The 22525-nt window shown below is 39.1% G+C and overlaps 1 protein-coding gene across 1 annotated transcript in view; it reads left to right on the forward strand.

The window, feature by feature from the left end:
* The window catches only part of hcn4 (hyperpolarization activated cyclic nucleotide-gated potassium channel 4), an 84789-nt gene extending 62487 nt beyond the window's left edge, over positions 1 to 22302 (forward strand). The window contains 3 exon segments of the mRNA XM_058750872.1: positions 14453 to 14617; positions 18942 to 20018; positions 20021 to 22302. Of these exon segments, the coding sequence (XP_058606855.1) occupies positions 14453 to 14617; positions 18942 to 20018; positions 20021 to 20382 (1604 nt within the window). The 3' untranslated portion in view covers positions 20383 to 22302.
* The last annotated feature ends 223 nt before the right edge of the window (positions 22303 to 22525 follow it).

Raw genomic sequence — 22525 nt, forward strand, 5'->3', positions numbered from 1 at the left:
TATATTCAAAAGAAAACAATTACTTGAAATTGTAATGGTATCACAATATTACTGTATTTTTGATCAAATAAATGCAACCTTGGTGAACAGAAGAGACTTCTTTCAAAAACATAAAAAAGTGGTGCATATTTTTCATATATTTATAATCTATAATTTATAGGTGACATTTTACAATAAGGTGTCATTTATTAACATTAATGCATTGGCTAACATGAACCAACAATCAGCAATATATTTTTTCATAATAAAGTTAACATAAAAACAGTTATTCATTGTTTTAGTTCACAGTGCATTAACTAATGTTAACAGATATAACTTTTAAAAATGTATTACTAAAAGGTAAAATTAAGATTAAGATCATTTAAAATTAAGACAAAATTTGAGATAAGATAATAATGTCTGCTGTCTGTGTTGTCACTAGTGAAGCTTTGTGACTGTAGGTGCATCCCAAAATGTGTACTTATGCACTTTTCTATGATTTGTAGTATAAATAGTGCAAGTAAGGTGTTCACACTGAAAATTCCAAATGCACTTTAAATACCTGGATGATGCACTTAAATAACCGAAAAAAAACAAAGTGTGGAATATTGAACACATCATGCACTCAACTGTCGCAGATTTAATTATAGTGAAGGGTGAGGGGCTATTAGACTCGGATTATGAATGACAAAATAACCTTATTTAATTCATACACTATATAGTTGAGTGCATAAATGCATAGTGTACAGTGCATCATTTAGGACACAGCTTGTGTGTGTTCTGCCGTTCTTTGTTGTCATGATGTAATTTTCCTGTGGTTCCAGATTTATTAGTCACATGACGTTACGTCTCAGGTGATTTGTGGCTAATATGGTCCAAGCAATGTGAATACAGCCTTAGATGAGGTCAAAGGTCAGGGCTGCAACTCTCGACACTCTTTCATCTGCTTCATTTTATTGAGTGGTTTCTGTTTAAATAGTGAGGCATTTAGCCGCCTGTGACCCGTCCACCCAAGGCTAATTACAGCTCATGTACTCTCCGCGACCTCTGACCTCGTCTCGCGGGAACGCTGATGGAAATAATGGAAAGATAACACGCAGTCCATCTCTGCCGTTAATCTGCATTTCACATAGCTACATGCTCCTGACAATCTTCAAGTCATTCCTGACACCAGTGCATGCTGGGAAAGGAACGGAAAGCCGTGGAGAATTTATTTTTAACCCAAGTTATTCGCTCATGAAATTAATTTATGTAACGGCTCTTCAGGGGAATGTGAGATTTTACTGTCGTGGTGTCTGTTATTTATTACTTATGTGCAATGGCTTTGGCCAAAACAAGTTGACTTAGAAGACAGCATAATTATGCTACAGGCTTCACATGGAGAGCTTAAACTGCTGTCTATGTAGGCAGCTCAGTAGGGTTTGGAACAGTTCATCACATAAATAAGGGAGTAAGAAACATGCATGAGCTCGTCTTTAAACGGCACACATGAGAACAACCTGTGATTATGTTGGCCATCAATGATTCAAACTTAGAGGCTGATGATAATTATGAACATGCTGCTTATACCAAGTCATGTGCCTCGCTCTCCATAATGAGGTTGCATGGTTGAGCTTGACATAATGAGGAGGGATGAATATGGAAGAAGATATTGACAAGAGCAAGATAGGCCAGGTTTACTTATGTATGTATTTATTTATTTAATTTTTAAGAAAATGTGAGTGTTATTTGTCAATGCTAGGGTATTTTATGCGGTTGTTGTGGTGTTCTTGATTGCTAGGTGGTATCTAGAGTGTTCTGGATGGTTGCTAGGTGGTTTTTAGGGTGTTTTGAGTGGCTGCTAGGGTGTTTTGTATGGTAGGTGGTTTCTAGGGTGTTCTGGCTGGTTGTTAGGATATTCTGGATGGTTTCTATGGTGTTCTGGCTGGTTATTAGGGTGTTTTGGATGGTTGGTGGTTTCTAGGGTGTTCTGACTGGTTGTTAGGATGTTCTGGATGGTTTCTAGGGTGTTCTGGCTGGTTGTTAGGGTGTTTTGGATGGTTGGTGGTTGTTAGGGTGTTTTGGATGGCTGGTGGTTCCTAGGGTGTTCTGGCTGGTTGTTAGGGTGTTTTGTATGGTAGGTGGTTTCTAGGATGTTCTGGCTGGTTGTTAGGACGTTCTGGATGGTTTCTAGGGTGTTCTGGCTGGTTGTTAGGGTGTTTTGGATGGTTGGTGGTTTCTAGGGTGTTTGGTATGGTAGGTGGTTTCTAGGGTGTTCTGGCTGGTTGTTAGGATGTTCTGGGTGGTTTCTAGGCGTTCTGGCTGGTTGTTAGGATGCTCTGGATGGTTCCTAGGGTGTTCTGGCTGGGTGTTTTGGACTGTTGGTGGTTTTAGGGTGTTCTGGCTGGTTGTTAGGGTGTTTTGTATGGTAGGTGGTTTCTAGGGTGTTCTGGCTGGTTGTTAGGGTGTTTTGTATGGTAGGTGGTTTCTAGGATGTTCTGGCTGGTTGTTAGGATGTTCTGGATGGTTTCTAGAGTGTTCTGGCTGGTTGTTAGGGTGTTTTGGATGGTTGGTGGTTTCTAGGGTGTTCTGGCTGGTTGTTAGGGTATTTTAGATGGTTGGTGGTTTCTGGGGTGTTTTGTATGGCAGGTGGTTTCTAGGGTGTTCTGGCTGGTTGTTAGGGTGTTTTGGATGGTTGGTGGTTTCTAGGGTGTTTGGTATGGTAGGTGGTTTCTAGGGTGTTCTGGCTGGTTGTTAGGATGTTCTGGGTGGTTTCTAGGGCGTTCTGGCTGGTTGTTAGGATGCTCTGGATGGTTCCTAGGGTGTTCTGGCTGGGTGTTTTGAATTGTTGGTGGTTTTTAGGGTGTTCTGGCTGGTTGTTAGGGTGTTTTGTATGGTAGGTGGTTTCTAGGGTGTTCTGGCTGGTTGTTAGGGTGTTTTGTATGGTAGGTGGTTTCTAGGATGTTCTGGCTGGTTGTTAGGATGTTCTGGATGGTTTCTAGAGTGTTCTGGCTGGTTGTTAGGGTGTTTTGGATGGTTGGTGGTTTCTAGGGTGTTCTGGCTGGTTGTTAGGGTATTTTAGATGGTTGGTGGTTTCTGGGGTGTTTTGTATGGTAGGTGGTTTCTAGGGTGTTCTGGCTGGTTGTTAGGGTATTTTGGATGGTTGGTGGTTTCTAGGGTGTTTTGTATGGTAGGTGGTTTCTAGGGTGTTCTGGCTGGTTATTAGGATGTTCTGGGTGGTTTCTAGGGCATTCTGGCTGGTTGATAGAATGCTCTGGATGGTTCCTAGGGTGTTCTGGCTGGGTGTTTTGGATTGTTGGTGGTTTTTAGGGTGTTCTGGCTGGTTGTTAGGGTGTTTTGGATGGTAGGTGGTTTCTAGGATGTTCTGGCTGGTTGTTAGGGTGTTTTGTATGGTAGGTGGTTTCTAGGATGTTCTGGCTGGTTGTTATGATGTTCTGGATGGTTTCTAGGGTGTTCTGGCTGGTTGTTAGGGTATTTTGGATGGTTGGTGGTTTCTAGGGTGTTTTGGATGGTTGGTGGTTTCTAGGGTGTTCTGGCTGGTTGTTAGGGTATTTTGGATGGTTGGTGGTTTCTAGGGTGTTTTGTATGGTAGGGGGTTTCTAGGGTGTTCTGGCTGGTTGTTAGGATGTTCTGGGTGGTTTCTAGGGCGTTCTGGCTGGTTGTTAGGATGCTCTGGCTGGTTGTTAGGGTGTTTTGGATGGTTAGGGGTTTCTAGGGTGTTCTGGCTGGTTGTTAGGGTGTTTTGGATGGTTGGTGGTTCCTAGGGTGTTCTGGCTGGTTGTTAGGGTGTTTTGGATGGTAGGTGGTTTCAAGGATGTTCTCGCTGGTTGTTAGGATGTTCTGGATGGTTTCTAGGGTGTTCTGGCTGGTTGTTAGGGTGTTTTGGATGGTTAGTGGTTTCTAGGGTGTTCTGGCTGGTTATTAGGGTATTTTGGATGGATGGTGGTTCCTAGGGTGTTCTGGCTGGTTGTTAGGGTAGTTTGGATGGTTGGTGGTTTCTAGAGTGTTCTGGCTGGTTGTTAGGGTGTTTTGTATGGTAGGTGGTTTCTAGGGTGTTCTGGCTGGTTGTTAGGATGTTCTGGATGGTTTCTAGTGTGTTCTGGCTGTTTTTTAGGATGCTCTGGATGGTTCCTAGGGTGTTCTGGCTGGGTGTTTTGGATTGTTGGTTTTTGGGGTGTTCTGGCTGGTTGTTAGGGTGTTTCGGATGGTAGGTGGTTTCTAGGGTGTTCTGGCTGGTTGTTAGGATGTTCTGGATGGTTAGTGGTTTCTAGGGTGTTCTGGCTGGTTGTTAGGGTGTTTCGGATGGTAGGTGGTTTCTATGGTGTTCTGGCTGGTTGTTAGGGTGTTTTGGATGGTTAGTGGTTTCTAGGGTGTTCTGGCTGGTTGTTAGGGTATTTTGGATGGTTGGTGGTTCCTAGGGTGTTCTGGCTGGTTGTTAGGGTATTTTGGATGGTTGGTGGTTTCTAGAGTATTCTGGTTGGTTGTTAGGGTGTTTTGTATGGTAGGTGGTTTCTAGGGTGTTCTGGCTGGTTGTTATGGCGTTTTGGATGGTTGGTGGTTCCTAGGGTGTTCTGGCTGGTTGTTAGGGTGTTCTGGATGGTTTCTAGTGTGTTCTGGCTGTTTGTTAGGATGCTCTGGATGGTTCCTAGGGTGTTCTGGCTGGGTGTTTTGGATTGTTGGTGGTTTTTAGGGTGTTCTGGCTGGTTGTTAGGGTGTTTTGGATGGTAGGTGGTTTCTAGGATGTTCTGGCTGGTTGTTAGGATGTTCTGGGTGGTTTCTAGGGTGTTCTGGCTGGTTGTTAGGGTGTTTTGGATGGTTAGTGGTTTCTAGGGTGTTCTGGCTGGTTGTTAGGGTATTTTGGATGGTTGGTGGTTCCTAGGGTGTTCTGGCTGGTTGTTAGGGTATTTTGGATGGTTGGTAGTTTCTAAAGTATTTTGGCTGGTTGTTAGGGTGTTTTGGATGGTTGGTAGTTTCTAAAGTATTTTGGCTGGTTGTTTGGGTGTTTTGTATGGTAGGTGGTTTCTAGGGTGTTCTGGCTGGTTGTTAGGATGTTCTGGATGGTTTCTAGGGTGTTCTGGCTGGTTGTTAGGGTGTTTTGGATGGTTGGTGGTTCCTAGGGTGTTCTGGCTGGTTGTTAGGGTGTTTTGGATGGTAGGTGGTTTCAAGGATGTTCTCGCTGGTTGTTAGGATGTTCTGGATGGTTTCTAGGGTGTTCTGGCTGGTTGTTAGGGTGTTTTGGATGGTTAGTGGTTTCTAGGGTGTTCTGGCTGGTTGTTAGGATGTTCTGGATGGTTTCTAGGGTGTTCTGGCTGGTTGTTAGGGTGTTTTGGATGGTTAGTGGTTTCTAGGGTGTTCTGGCAGGTTGTTAGGGTATTTTGGATGGTTGGTGGTTCCTAGGGTGTTCTGGCTGGTTGTTAGGGTATTTTGGATGGTTGGTGGTTTCTAGAGTATTCTGGCTGGTTGTTAGGGTGTTTTGTATGGTAGGTGGTTTCTAGTGTGTTCTGGCTGTTTGTTAGGATGCTCTGGATGGTTCCTAGGGTGTTCTGGCTGGGTGTTTTGGATTGTTGGTGGTTTTTAGGGTGTTCTGGCTGGTTGTTAGGGTGTTTTGGATGGTTGGTGGTTTTTAAGGTGTTCTGGCTGGTTGCTAGTTGGTTTCTGAGGGTTCTGAGTGGCTGTTGTCTTAAGTCAAAAGAGTCCTTCAAGTCTCTTTTTCTGGTCTGTAGATGTGTTTAAACCACTGACTCTAACTATGAGCCGCAGCACTTGTAGTGATGCACTAGCACTAGAGGCACTACTGAGGAGTAAACAGTCTCTCTGTTATGCTTTATTTTGACACACACACACGCTGCAGGTGGACCATCGCTGTAATACATGTGTCGTCAGACTCTGAATAGAAGCTTCAATCTGCAGCAGGATCTCAGAGCGCAGCAGGAGTGTGTAGCATGTGTGTGTGTAGGTCATTCTTAGTCAAATGTCATGATCAGGAGCGTTTGATTCATTCTGATCTGGAAGAAGGATTTCTTCGGGAAAATCCCTCAGATCCGAGTCATCTCAGCCTGTTTCTGTCGGAGGAGGATGAAAAACGAACATGGTGTCTCATCAGTGTTATCATCTTGAGATCTGAGACAGACAGAATCGCGCGTGTGTGTGTGTGTGTGTGTCAGAACAAGTTTTAAAGTGGAGGAAGTGATGTCACGACAGTGACGTCTCTGCTCATGAATATTAATAATGTCGTGCACACCTTGCTGGGTACTGTAACATTACTGAACCGTCCATTCACGTAAGTCATTAATATTCAAGAGACAAACCTTCACTTGGGATTTGTAATTCAGGTCTTGTGCATGTTTTTAAGTTGCAAGGCCATCAGGTCACATCACACTGACCTGGCATCGAGAATGAATATCAGACCAACTTTGATCAAAAAAAAAATTCATGCCATTTTTCTGAGCACACATATCCTAACTTATGCCTTACATCTCCAAGATGCTTTTATCTGGAGATCAGGGTTGTGGTGGCAGAGTCAGAATTTACAATAATAATAATAATATTAATTATTATTAATAATAAAATAATAATAATACATTTTATTTATGGGTGCCTTACATGACACTCAAGGTCACCTTACATGCATTATTATTATTAATTTTTATTTATTTATTTATTTATGCCAGTGAATTGCTATTGATACATTCTTTGTATTTGTGTGTGTGTGTGTGTGTGTGTGTGTGTGTGTTTGGATTGTGGTTTTGCCAAATGGAAGTGTGTGAGGCTGCTGTGTTTATAATCCTCTCACAGTTCGAGCTCTGCGATTCTCATTACACACTGACACATTGAGTGTTTTTACAGGGAACGTGTTGCACAGGTTCACTGACTCATTTTGCTCATTTATTCTGGCTTAATTGTTCCTTTTTTAAATCTTAATGTTCCTGTCCATTCCACCAGTGGAATTATGCAGAAATGACAGGATATTAGAATTAGTGTTCGAGTTCAAAGTCTAATGCAGCCCATTTCTGAATAGTTTCTGTTATTTTGAATATTCTGGGCAATATGACATAACATACAGTGGGGCAAAAAAGTATTTAGTCAGCCACCAATTGTGCAAGTTCTCCCACTTAAAAAGTGGCCTGTAATTTTCATCATAGGCATACCTCAACTATGAGAGACAAAATGAGAAAAAAAAATCCAGAAAATCACATTGTAGGATTTTTAAAGAATTAATTGGTAAATTCCTCGGTAAAATAAGTATTTGGTCACCTACAAACAAGCAAGATTTCTGGCTCTCACAGACCTGTAACTTCTTCTTTAAGAGGCTCCTCTGTCCTCCGCTCGTTACCTGTATTAATGGCATCTGTTTGAACTCGTTATCAGTATAAAAGACACCTGTCCACAACCTCAAACAGTCCAACTCCAAACTCCACCATGGCCAAGACCAAAGAGCTGTCAAAGGACACCAGAAACAAAATTGTAGACCTGCACCAGGCTGGGAAGACTGAATCTGCAATAGGTAAGCAGCTTGGTGTGAAGAAATCAACTGTGGGAGCAATTATTAGAAAATGGAAGACATACAAGACCACTGATAATCTCCTCGATCTGGGGCTCCACGAAGATCTCACCCGTGGGGTCAAAATGATCACAAGAACTGTGAGCAAAAATCCCAGAACCACACGGGGACCTAGTGAATGACCTGCAGAGAGCTGGGACCAAAGTAACAAAGGCTACCATCAGTAACACACTGCGCCGCCAGGGACTCAAATCCTGCAGTGCCAGACGTGTCCCCTGCTTAAGCCAGTACATGTCCGCCCGCCTGAAGTTTGCTAGAGAGCATTTGGATGATCATATGGTCAGATGAAACCAAAATAGAACTTTTGGTAAAAACTCAACTTGTCGTGTTTGGAGGAGAAAGAATGCTGAGTTGCATCCAAAGAACACCATACCTACTGTGAAGCATGGGGTGGAAACATCATGCTTTGGGGCTGTTTTTCTGCAAAGGGACCAGGACGACTGATCCGTAAACGAAAGAATGAATGGGGCCATGTATCGTGAGATTTTGAGTGAAAACCTCCTTCCATCAGCAAGGGCATTGAAGATGAAACGTGGCTGGGTCTTTCAGCATGACAATGATCCCAAACACACCGCCTGGCAATGAAGGAGTGGCTTCAGAAGAAGCATTTCAAGGTCCTGGAGTGGCCTAGCCAGTCTCCAGATCTCAACCCCATCGAAAATCTTTGGAGGGAGTTGAAAGTCCGTGTTGCCCAGCGACATCCCCAAAGCATTACTGCTCTAGAGGAGATCTGCATGGAGGAATGGGCCAAAATACCAGCAACAGTGTGTGAAAACCTTGTGAAGACTTACAGAAAACGTTTGACCTCTGTCATTGCCAACAAAGGGTATATAACAAAGTATTGAGATGAAATTTTGTTATTGACCAAATACTTATTTTCCACCATAATTTGCAAATAAATTCTTTAAAAATCCTACAATGTGATTTTTTTTTTTTTTCTCATTTTGTCTCTCATAGTTGAGGTATACCTATGATGAAAATTACAGGCCTCTCTCATCTTTTTAAGTGGGAGAACTTGCACAATTGGTGGCTGACTAAATACTTTTTTGCCCCACTGTATATAACATGCATAAAATGCAATAATATTTTACAGCAGCTTTAAATGTGGCTTATCCAATCGATTTTTTTGTTTTATAATGACTTATCATTCTTGTAATTCATAATAATATTGTGAATAATCTGATATTTATGCTGGTGTCCATCAAGTTACAAATAAAAAGAGGAAATTATTAAATAATAAATTATTATGAATTATTATTAAATACATTATAAACAATTATTTGTAATTATAAATGATTATTTATTTATTACTATAATTATTTAATTTACTGGATTATCCACAAATATTTTTTTTTAAATTTATAAACACTTTTTGTTGTTAAATTTCCAAAAATATTATATCATTATATTTAGACTGCCATCTTACCATGCTGTTGTTGTTTGTTTGTTTGTTTTATGGGTTTTTTCTAAAGTTCCCTGGAGTTGCACATAAATATTATGGTATATAAGTAGTAATTGCATGAACAAAAACATGGTTGTGCAGCACAATTAAAGGGATAGTTCGCCCAAAAATGAAAATTCCAAACAGTTGCTAGTAGGGGTTGAACAACTTCTGATTTTTTAAAGTCAACTTTTATGTGAAGAAAGTCGATTCGAAGTCGACTAGTCGCTGATGACGTCATTAATGAACAAATAAGTCTGGAGCTGTGACAAACACCTTGTGCACAGCTATGGCATATGACACAGTGCCACCTACATAGCTATTGCTCCTATAACAGCTCATTTTTATCAGTTCTTTTGTCTTTATATTCGTTATATTTCTCACAGATTTCTGCTCGTTCTAAATCACATACAGATAAAGTTGCACAGTAAAGATTACGTTCATATGAATGCATTAGTGAGAGCGATTGCGTGTGTGAATTAATTCTACCTGGCAGCTACTCTCTACTAGTAATGAAGCTGTGGGATTTAGTTAATAAGAAATATATGCTTGAATGTTTCAGTTTCTAAGCTATTTTATTGATAAATCGCAGAACAGTGTTGACAATACATTTCCGCGCTGAACGATTCTGTGAGCGCGCGATCTGCGCGTGATGTACGCGCTACTGTCTGAAGCCTATGTGTGTGCGTTACAGAGCAGCGGCACACTATATTAGAATGGCGATTAACTGACCTGTACTATAAGCTGTTTAAAACGTGCATTCTCCCATTCAATTTCGAGCATCCAGTAATATAATCACACATGTCTTGTGGAGCGCTTTCAGAGTATGCATTTATTTGTCATTTTAGTTTGGAAACGGAGCTTAAATGTGGAACTCCTTCAGAGATTTCTTATATTGTTGCACCCTCTATAGGGCCAGCGACTAGTCGACGTCAAGCTTAAAGCGTCATGGCAGAGCATTAAAGTCGACTAGTCGATTAGTTGGTGCAACCTCTAGTTGCTAGTAGCCATTGACTTCCATAGGTCGTCCCACCCGACAAAATAATATAAATATAATGCTAGATAAATTTCCCATGGATCAAATCGGGGGTAAATACATTAAAGAGAACTACCAAATGTGATTAAAATATGCAAGCAGACACTGTCAAAACGGTAATCAAGAAATTAACCGATACCCTCAAAAAGCACATGCATCATTTTCAATGTCAACAGTCAGAATTTAAATGCAAAAAGTGCCCAATATAAGTGATTAGAATAAGCAACGTAATTATAGGTATTTCACACTCGTTCATGCATACACCATCACAGTCAAAACTGTGTCATTCTGTATGATAATCTGACAATAAAAAAATGTAACAACAATAACTTACTTTCGTGTCGCTCTATCATTTCACACAGAGCTAAATCTTTCGTGAAGTTTGTGACCATAATATAGAACTTTCCACAGTCAAAACTAACAAGTCCAGCAACTTTAGGATATACCAATCTGGACCGTTTAAAAGATAAAAGACAGGATTGTATAGATATGAATAGATTTTGATTAAATAATTACTGTGCTCTAATTTCGGAGCTGCAGTGATATAGCCTTCGTGTCATCTCCCTCAACAGGTGTAATTCACGTTTTGAGAGTTAAAACACTCTCCACTCTTTACCATCGAACTTATATATAGGCAAGGCAAGGCAAGTTTATTTATATAGCACATTTCATACACAATGGTAATTCAAAGTGCTTTACATAAAAGGAAGTGAAATAGTCATTAAGAAATTAAAAATAATAAAAATCACAACAATAAAAACAAAGTAATTAAAAAATTGATTTTAAAAGAATTTAAAACATTTAAGAATAGAAAGTGATTATACATAGTGCAATCAGTTCGGACGTAGCACAGTGCTTATTCAACAAATGCACAGCTAAACAGATGAGTTTTGAGTCTGGATTTAAAAGTGGCTAATGTTTTAGCACATCTGATCTCTTCTGGAAGCTGGTTCCAACTGCTGGCGGCATAGTAGCTAAAAGCAGACTCCCCTTGTTTTGTGTGAACCCTTGGTATTTCTAACTGACTCGATCCTAATGATCTGAGTGGTCTGTTAGGTTTATATTCAGTGAGCATATCTCCAATGTATTTATAGGCATAGGCATTATGATCGCTTACAGTTATACGTTCAAAATCTTATCTGTTATCGCACTAAAAACCCGTCGCTCATGAATCATCACGTCTGTCTGCTGATCCCTAGTGACTGGTTAAAAGTGTGGCCACGACGTCAACATCAGCACCAGTCGTCTTTGCAGGGTGCGTGTGTTTAGTAACGTAAACTGACTGATTGGATGCATGCAGTAGGCTATATATGCACATTTGGGCTTGTTTGTTAACCAATTAGCCTATACAATTTATATGTTTTGAAAACCGCCAAACTGACCAAAAACCAGCCCAAATTTTGTCCACCTGCCCAAGCCAATATTTACCCACACAATCAAATTCAAATCCGCCAAATCTGGCAACACTGCACACACACTCTCTCTTCTCCATCATGGTAAACAATCCCAGTATTCCATCAGATTATTCCAGACGGTGTTGTGCCTATTTTCGACTCCCTGCCAAATTATTACCCCCCTCGTTGAAATCGCTACCTAATTGCCTAATCCTAACCCCTCCTCCTCACCTAACCCTAAACCTACCAATACTAGGGGGGTAATAATCTGGCGGGGGTCAGAATTCGGCACAACACCGGATTTCCTGCTGGACGTTGGATGTTGTTTTATTTTGATGAGTCAGAGATCAGCTGTTGAACGCATCACACTAATGGAAGTGCTGCCATGAGCTAAACTGGGGTCACTGAGATCACAAAATCATATTACTCAGGAGACAAATACAAATGAGTCAAAATAGTTCTCATACAGTAAGAATACTGACTCTGACTATTTGATTCAGATTCAGGGAGTCGTGTTCACAGTTCTCGATGCTTTGTAATGTGGTTCTGCATATGAATTGTTAATAAATAGAATTATTAGTGATCTAAAATTCTAATATTGACTTTCTGTCTTGTCTTTGAAAAAAAATTGTTCGGCGTCTGTAAATTGATTTCTTCCCCCGTCCCTAATATTGATGTTTGGCACTTAAGAAGCGGAGAGGATTGTGGGTATTGGTTGTTTAGCAGCCAGTGGTTTTGCTCTTCTCTGGAGGGCAGCAGAGGGCGGTGTTGCCAGCTCTGTACCCCGATAAATGGGGCGTAATTCTGCTGATCCACCGTGACATATGAGGTCTGCCAGTCCTCTAAGCTCTGAGTGGCATTTAGTGCTGCAGCTGTGGATTACAGAACACTTTTAATCCAAAAAAGGGGGAAGTATTTGTCTTTGAGCGTGTGTTTGTTTTTTTTCCTTGATAGAAAGTCAGCTTGATCAGCTCTGGGTGTGTTTGGAGTAGAGATGTTCCGATACCCCTTTTCCCCTCCCGATACCGATTCTGATACCTAGGCTCAGGGTATCGGCCGATACCGAGTACTGATCCGATACCTGGGTGTGTATCTGGTTATACAGCTGTATATACTACTAGACCTGAATGAATTGATACAATTATTTTATGGTGTGCTTCACCATATACTGTATATATATATATAGACAGATAGATAGATAGATAGATAGATAGTCTGTCGAGTAAACAAAAAAATATAATATATAATGTTTGGAAAATGGCACATCTTTTTAAATATCTAAAAGTACACTCTTAACATCAGTCAGTCAAGCATTATAAATTTATTATGATAATCAAGTATTATTTAATGATATAACTTTAGCAATTAGAATTAAAACTTGGTTACCATGTATGAATACATATTAGTCATTTTAACTGAATTTAAGACTGGTGGTGGTGCTTTTTTGGTAATTCAGTGTTTCTGTAGAAAATGGCGGGGGGCTATCAATAATACTGATAAGATAATAATCATACTATGAATTCTACTAAGAACAACATAAAACACACTAAGGATTAATGAGCTGCTAGATTCATGAATATTAATAAGGTTGTGTGCGTTCGCTCAAACTGATTTGCTGAAATCAAAACAGGAACGATAATAGGTGAGCGCCAGCCAATGAGATTGTCGTTTGCGCATTAGCTCCGCCTACTACCGGAGAACCCGGCAGTTCTTAAATGAATTCCAAAGGAAGAATATCGTTTACATACCATGCAGAATTGACACGCTACATGACTCATATACAGTACATAGTAATACATAGCCTCCAACTCACACACTGGCGAGTCAAATCTGAGCATTTATTAGCCAGTGGCTAATATAATACACTATTTAGTCGCCCAGGGTGAAGATTTAGTCGCATATGCGAGTGATTTACTGGCAATGGGCTAGCACGTTTGTATTTATTCTTCACTGCTCTAAATAGTGGTTGCTTGTGGCAACACAGCACAGCTTCCTGTGTTTGCATTCTGAGCAGCGAAGAAGAATTTATTTCCGATTTGCAGCATTAAGCAAAGCTAGCGCGCATAACGTTAGGTATTGTTTAAGAAAATGGTATCGGATCGGTACATGGGTTCAAGTACTCGCCGATACCGATGCCAGAATGTTTTCTCTTGTGTGTGTGTGTGTCTCTGTCTGTCTACAGGAGCAATGTGAGATGAGCTAAGAGAATAATTTATGTTGATAGATACATGTACTGATGGCATTGTTGTGCTATAATATGAATTTTAAATGCCATTTAAATACAGTAAATTCAGTTTAGATTTAACTACTTTTAACTACTAAGTTTTACATTGACTTCTTGAATTAAAAAAAAATAAAAATCTGAAGAAATAGCTACTATAATCTCATAACCTTTCCAACATAAAATGCTTACAGATGCCTTTTATACAGTAAATGCAAATAATATAATATATAATAATATTTATTATAATTTGCAGTATTAATCTAAAAAAAAGAGACAAAAATTATATTGCCAGCCTGATTGTTTATACATTTTATGAATGCAATTTATTATAATTATAAATGCTAGTAATAAGAAATAAAATAGTCATAAATGCAATTATAATAATTTATTAAAATTTGCATTTATAACCTATAGAATAAAATATATAATAACAACTCTGCCAGTATCAAATGCTTATAAATACATATTGTAAATGCAAATTATTATAATTATAAATGCAAATAATAATAAGTATCATATTAAATGCATTTATAATAATTTACTTATTATAATTTGCATTATTATCCTAAAGAGAAAATGCATTCTTATAATTCTGCCAATGTGAAATGCTTAAAATGTTTTTATAATGCAATTTTTTGTAAATGCAAATAATAATAAGTCATACATTTTCATCAGTTTATGGTGTTAAATGCATTTATAATAATTTATTATTTATTATAATTTGCATTATTAACCACTTCTTAGAGCTCTGCCATGATCTCAGTGCCAGTACGTGGTAGAAGTGCACACTGATGTGTTTATGTCTTCTCTCGTTCAGAGATTTGTCTGCTGACACGAGGCAGACGCACCGCCAGCGTCCGGGCCGACACATACTGCCGTCTGTACTCTCTGTCTGTGGACAACTTCAACGAGGTCCTGGAGGAGTATCCCATGATGAGGAGAGCGTTTGAAACCGTCGCTGTGGACCGCTTGGACCGCATCGGTAAGAAGTTTAGCATACTACTCCATACTACTAATATAGTATGTATACTGTGCTGTATGAACACAGCATCTGTGAAATCAGTATTATATTCATGTTCTTGAATCAGGAACAGCTTTAGTCTCATTATAATGCATTTCTCTTACTGTACACCAATTGAAACTGAAGTTAACTAAACTCTCACTCCCTCTTGTGTCTAATGTCTCACGATGGAGTGTAATTTTTCTGTCAGCGTCTCGGATTTCCTGCCTTCTCGAGTCAGTCAGTCTGGGCTCGTGAGGGTCTCGCTGCTGTTTACGCTGCATACAGTGTTTATTTTCCTCAGTAGGAGGGAACATGCTCTTGTCCGTCACTGTAAACATCCACATCCAGCTCCCTCAGCCCACTCACTGCGGTAAAAACAACAAACTGAATCAGTTGATAGCAGACCTGTTCGCACAATGTGAGACTGCAAGAGGGCTTATTATAGAGGACACACTGGAGAAACTCCACATAAACCACCTTCAAAACCTGCTCTGTGTATGAGGACTGATATGTACATTCTCTTTATTCCTGAACACTCGCATCCTCTTGCTTGCTGCAGCTTTAAGCCCACGCTGCTCTCAGTCACTCATAATGTACAGACACCGGTAATTAATTACAGATTAAATAGATCTGCATCTGGATTGAAATGAATTGAGGTTCACACAGGTTGATTGTGTCCCTGCGGTGTAGCACTGCTTAATCACTCCTCTTCCTATCAGAAAATGGCCTCAACTCTAATCCAATTTGTAGTTTAGCAGATTATTATGAAGAAAATAAGAATCATTGAATTATTATTACAGAATTGTTTCAGACAATCTGCATTGGGGCATTCTGGGTGGGACAAAGGGTTCACCCTAAATATAATATCTTGTTTTGTTTACTGTAGGATAAAATTATAAATGATATTTAATATATATGTAATTTAATTATTTAATTACATATAATATATATGTATGTATAATTATGTGTAATTATGTATATGTACTTATGTATACATATAATATACTGTGTGTGTGTGTGTGTGTGTGTGTGTGTGTGTGTGTGTGTGTATAATATATATGTATAATTATATAAATTATTCATATATACATATAATTGTTCACATAATAGTTTACTACTATTTATTATATTTATAAATTAGTTATATATATTTAATAATTTATTATAAAGGAAAAATATATTATATTATGTATAATATATTTATCTATATATATATATATATATATATATATATATATATATATATATATATACATTGCCGCTCAGAAGTTTGGGATCAGTAAGATTTTATAATGTTTTTAAAGAAGTTTCTTCTGCTCATCAAGGCTGTACCTATTTGATCAAAAATACCGGAAAAAAACATTTTTATATTTTAATATACTTTAAAATATAATTTATTTCTGTGATCAAAGCTGAATTTTCAGCATCATTACTCCAGTCTTCAGTGTCACATGATCCTTCAGAAATCATCCTAATATGCTGATTTATAATCATTGTGCGAAACCATTGTGCTGGTTCATATTTTTTTGGGGACCTGTGATATTTTTTTTAGGATACTTTGATTAATAAAAGTTCAAAAGAACAGCATTTATTTAAAAAAAGAAATTTTGTGTTACAATATACAATGCTATTCAAAAGTTTGGGGTCAGTAATTTTTTCTTTCTTTTTTTTTTTTTTAAGAAATTAATACTTTTATTCAGGAGGGATGTGTTAAATGAATAAATGTCATAGTAAAGACTTATATTGTTAGAAAAGATTTCTATTTTGAACAAATGCTGTTCTTTTTAACTTTGTATTCATCAAAGAATCAAAGAAAAAAGTATCACAGGTTCCAAAAAACAATATTTAGCAGCACAACAGTTTCAACACTCATAATAAATCAGCATATTAGAATGATTTCTGAAGGATCATGTGACTCTGAAGACTGGAGTAATGATGCTGAAAATTCAGCACTGCATCACAGAAATAAATTCTGTATATATATATATATATATATATATATATATATAAATAATACAGTGTGTGTGTATATATGTATATATATATATATATATATAAATCTAGAGTTGCGCTAAATTTAATTTCTGAATTGTGATTATTTGGGTTAATCTCTAAAAATATATCTGGCTATATATATAGACACTGTATGTGTGTGTGTGTGTGTGTGTGTGTGTATGTATATATATATATATATATATATATATATATATATATATATACCCAAATATATTTTCTAGAGATTAACCCAAAAAATCACAATTCAGAAATTAAATTTAGCGCAGCTCTAGATTGAAATAAATCAAGTATACTCTTTAAAAGCGTGGGCTTTTTTTTCTATTATTGTATTGCCTGAAGAGCAAAAGTCTCTTATGTCGTGCTCGGCTCCGGGCCGGCCCCAGTGTGATTACAGTAGTAAGTGATAGCGTGACATTACCAAACATAGCAAAGTGCCCTCTACTCATCCAGGCTCTTGGTCTCTTGTTTATATCAGTCCGGCGTGAGGTAGAGGTCGTGTCTGCACTCTGTTTTTGTACTCTTTCTTATCTGGGGCTCAGCAGTGAGAAGCAGTCAAACGCAGGTGGGTCAGCCTGTAGAAATGATCTGCCCCCTGCTACGCTGAGCTATTTCTATTCGGCCTGTGTCCTCACCGTGAGCGGCCCCTCCGTCTCTCTGATTGCGCTCGGAGCCGTCCTGAGGCGAGCCCAGGCTCCAGGACTGTTTAACAGAGGTGATATGGTGTGTGAGATGAATCAAAGCACTGCTGAAACAGTAGACATATATCGAACAGAGTGCTGCATTTGATATTTAATATTCAAGGCATCGCCTGAGGGTGAATAATACAATTTTTAGTGGGTATTAATAATTAAAAAAAAGCCATGATCAGTTTGAAGGAAGAATGCAAGCAGCCGAAATACTAACAAATTACTTAGTACAGACATTCATACACCTTGTGTGTGTGTGTGTGTGTGTGTGTGTGTGCGTATATAACCCATATACATATACATATATATATATATATATATTAGTGCTGTCAATCGATTAAAAAATGTAATCGCGTTAATCACAGTCATGGACTGTGATTAATCATGATTAATCACAAATTTAAAATACTAGGATTTCCCTTTAAATGTGTTGAAAAAGAAATGCATGACAAACTAGTTTAAGGAAACAGAACATGTCACACTTCTGCCAGGTACGAGACATAATCCTTATTATTCTATTATCATTATTCTTTTGTTTTTATTCAGCCATTATCAGCCTTTGAACTGTCAATAAAACGTTTACCAAGATACGTCGCTTCAATCCCAGTATACATTTACCCAACTATTATCAAAAGTATTTCTAAATAAATACAACAAAACATTTCTTGCGACCTTGCTACATAAGACAATTTATGAGATTAATAATACACTTTTACTCAGAACTCACTTCAAACCACCATCGAGTGTTTGTGTTTGTAATAACTTCCTTTTGCGATCACATGTGGAATTTGGTCGTTTACTGTTGTTAAAATATGCTATTTATAGCCTTTTATATCGCTGCACAAATTAGCATTTCAGATGCACACATTCAACTAAAAAAAAATCACATACAGACCATATCCTATTGTAATCGTGTGTTTATTATCTTATATAATCTATAGTGGCTGTTGTCATGTTTATTTCGCCTGCAACTCACGTTGTTTGTGAAGTTACAACCGCCTCTCTGTTCTTAAGTTGCCAGGGATACATTCCAAGTATGATACACATTAGTAAAAGGATCTATTTAAATTTTTATTTGTCTATATACACTTTGGGCGGTCGCGGTACATTATAAAAGTAGCCCAAAAAACCGCAACCCACAGCTCTGTAATTTTTCCCGCGACTGTATTTTCAAAATAGCCCACTTGTGCCGTTACCCTGGCAACACTGATTCGCTGTACCCTCATCACACAATGATAGATAACCTTCCGTGCTGCGATGACGGGAAGAAGTTGGGGTCAAACCTTATCAAGTGATTAATTTGCGTTAAAAAATATTAAAACGTTAAAATTTTTATTAATCGCATGCGTTAACGCGTTAACGTTGACACCCCTAATATATATATATATATATATATATATATATACATATGTGTATGTGTGTGTATGTGTGTGTGTGTCATATTCATATACCATAGAATTATAGAACAGAATATAGTTACAACAAAACTATGGTATTACCGTGCTATCATGTCCACAAACAGTACTTGTTCTTAGTGTTGTTAATAAAAGATATGTTTTCTGCAGACTACAAATCAGATTTTTTTGTCTTTCATCTCTTAGGAAAGAAGAACTCTATTCTCCAGCACAAGGTCCAACATGACATGAATTCAGGTGTTTTGAACTACCAGGAAAGTGAGATCATCCAGCAGATCGTGCAGCACGATCGAGACATGGCTCACTGCGCCAACCTGATGCAGAGTCCGTCGCCGCCTGCTCCTCCGTCCCCTACTCCCGTCATCTGGGCTCCCCTGATCCAAGCGCCTCTACAAGCTGCTGCCGCCACCACATCGGTCGCTATTGCACTAACCCACCACCCCCACCTCCCCGCCACTCTCTTCCGACCTCCGGTGTCCGTTCTCGGATCGAGAAACGAGCCGCCCAGCCTTCTAAAGAGGTTTCAGACGGTCACACCAAAACCAGGAGGTCCTAGATCAGCTGGCGACTCTCCATCCGGATCCCCATCAAAGATTCGTTCGGGAGTTGATTCGCCGCTTCTCGCATCCCTCCGGACGCAGCACTCATCAGGAGCCACCGCTTCCGGCCAGCAAGCCGGAATTTCCTCATTCCCATTCGGAAGCTTCTCTTCTTCATCCGCGTCTCCGACTTCTAGCACCGCACAGCTCCATTCGCAGCCAAGACAAAAGCAAGCCGTCGCTCCCAGCACTCCTCCGCAATCGGGACATATCCAAGCAGGATTTCCAACTGGGATCTTGGCTACAACTTCATCGAATACTAGCCCTCTTTCCACAAGCTTCTTCAGCCACGCACCCAGTCAATTGCTGCATGGCCAACCCCCACCAAAACCCTCTCAAACGGGCTCCCTGCAGCAGTTCGCTACTGGAGGGGGCAAGACTTCCACTGGGATTAACCTCTTCCACACTCCCCCACCCGGATCCCCTGCTTCCACCCGTTCTCAAGCCCCCGAGACTTCCACGTCATCCCAGATCCCGCCCGCTTTATCCACATACCTTCCTTTGGAAAGGTCAGCGCTGGCCTCGCTCGCTCAGTACGGCTCAGCAAATGCCTCGCCGTGCTACACCCCTCTAGCCCCGAGTCCGACCATCCAGAGCCCCATCACGGGGAGAACTTTCCACTACAGTGACCCTTCCAGCGCCACCGGCTCCCACACCTCCCTGCTCCTCCGCAGTCCTCCTGCCCCGGCCAGCTCCCGGGTCACCACTCTTCCGGCACAGACTCTCCGCTGGGCCGCTTTTATGAGGATTTGAACATACTGTCCAGCTCCCATCCCGTAGAGGCAGCGGGTCAGTCTTCCCCTCGGGAGCCCGGTTACTGCCTCTCGCCGTATTCATCCCCGACGCTCACCCCCAAACCCTGTAGCTCGGTATCAGGGCACTTGGTCGGCCCTGTACAGACTTCACCTGGCTCTCGAGGCCATGCTCGTTCTATAGGGACGTCACCTGCACTTTCTCTCCCGCGCGCCTCCGACGGCCACCCGTCCGAACTAGAACCGCTCCGTTCGAAGCTCCCTTCCAATTTGTGAGGCTAAATCACACCCTCCTAACTCAGTAATAGCGATCTTCCTCTGTGTGGCGTTTGACGTTTTCTTTCATTATCTCTGTATCAGCACTGTGTTTTAATCTTAATCATTTAAATATCTAAATATTACTGTGATTTTAAGAAGATGAGAACTACCGAGTTAACTTAGAGCTTTAGATTTCTCTTTCGTTTTGCTTTGTTATCCTCCTTTTTCACTCATGAATATATATATGGAATTATATATTTAAATATATGTTAATCAGTCTATAGGAGGGTGTGAAATGCTAAATATATTGAGACCTAAAGAACAATTGTTTATTTTATACCTATGCCAAATGCATCCGCAAGAGTTTGGTTACTAATACTGACGTGGACAGGAAGACTCTTTTGCAGGAACCTATGCACTCACACCTGCATATGAAAACTGATTTTTGTCTGATCCAAAACACCTTTTTAGTCACCCTAATGAGGATCACATATTGCTGATCTTGAATCTAAGGGTTATTTAAGGAATTGTACCTGTTTATTCATCCTGCAAATGTTTTGGGACCTTCCGAGGTGGAGAGGAGAACATAGGAAAACCAAAAAAATTCCCAGTCAACGTTCTCTTTAGCATTTCTTTGTTTTCTTTCAGCCACACTGTAGTAATATCAGCGGGCATTGAGTGGGCGTCAGGAGAGAGGGTTTGAGAAACGTCCCAACTAAAACTAATTCACTTGTGTCTTCCAGGATCATACGACAGTGTAGCCCTGCAGACTGTGTATGTGTGTGTGTGTGTGTGTGTGTGTGTGTGTGTGTGTGTGTGTGTGTTACATCTTGATGCAAGTGGCAATCAAGTTAGACTTACCAAGAATAGTTTTGCCTTGTCACAGCAGAGAAGAAATGGAAAACCTCCCTGCAACATTTCTTGTTTGTACATAAAATAAGCCAACAACATTAGTCAAAAAGCTGCTCAAAGGTGATTTTGTTTGTTTTTCTGTATCTTTAGCTGCTAATCGATTAGGTGGAATGGAGTGAAGGATTCTGAATGTACCGTGTAAGTCCAAACTATGACGATCAAATCCGTATCAGGGCTGGTGATTGAAGATCTCAGCAGACGTCTGTCACACACACCTGAGTCCCTCACAGGTCATGACTCTCAGTCACAGCGTTCTGATTTAAAAGGACAGACAGGCACATTTCGGGCGACCTTTGACCCTTGTCAGCTTGAGAACAGGACAACACAATGACCAGCATCAGACAGACGGGCCGGAATTGTAATGATGCACAAAACATGATTCAGTTTAAGAAAAAAATAAAATAAAATAATATATACTGTATATATATATACACACACACACTACCGTTCAAATGTTTGCAATCAGTAAGATTTTTAATGTTTTTTTAAAGAAGTCTCTTCTGCTCATCAAGGCTGCATTTATTTGATCAAAAATACATTAAAAACAGTGGTATTGTGAAATATTAATACAATTTAAGATATTGTTTTTATTTTTAAACATATTTTAAAATATAATTTATTCCTGTGATGGCAAAGCCGAATTTTCATAAGCCATTACTCAAGTCTTCAGTATCACATGATCCTTCAAAAATCATTCTTATATTCTGATATATTATCAATGTTGGAAACAGTTAATATTAACCTGTGATACTTTTTTCAGAATTCTTTGATGAATAAAAAGTTACAAATCTTTTGTGACAATATAAAAGTCTTTACTATCACTTTTGATCAATTCTTTGATGAATAAAATGTATTAATTTCTTTAAAAAAAATTACAGATCTTACTAATCCCAAACGTTTGAATTATAGTGTATATAACACTACACTACTACTATACTAACACTACTATAATACAGTATATTTTTTTAATGACTGATCTGTAAATGGATAGTTGACAAGAAATTATTATTTTCCAATGTCTAGAAAATATTTTTTTATTTCTAACATTCAGAAAGTCAAAAGTTATACATTTTTATAACTAAAAATGTGTTATTTAGTTTATTTTATATATATATATATATATATATATATATATATAAAACATTACTTTTAGTTAGTCCTGCGGTTTGAGAGATTATTTTTGTCAACTGCATCTACAAATTTTGACTTTTTTTTTTTGTTTTCGCTCATGCTTAACTCATTAATAACA

The sequence above is a fragment of the Onychostoma macrolepis genome, chromosome 18 (assembly GCF_012432095.1).
Source record: "Onychostoma macrolepis isolate SWU-2019 chromosome 18, ASM1243209v1, whole genome shotgun sequence".
Classification (NCBI taxonomy): Eukaryota; Metazoa; Chordata; class Actinopteri; order Cypriniformes; family Cyprinidae; genus Onychostoma; species Onychostoma macrolepis.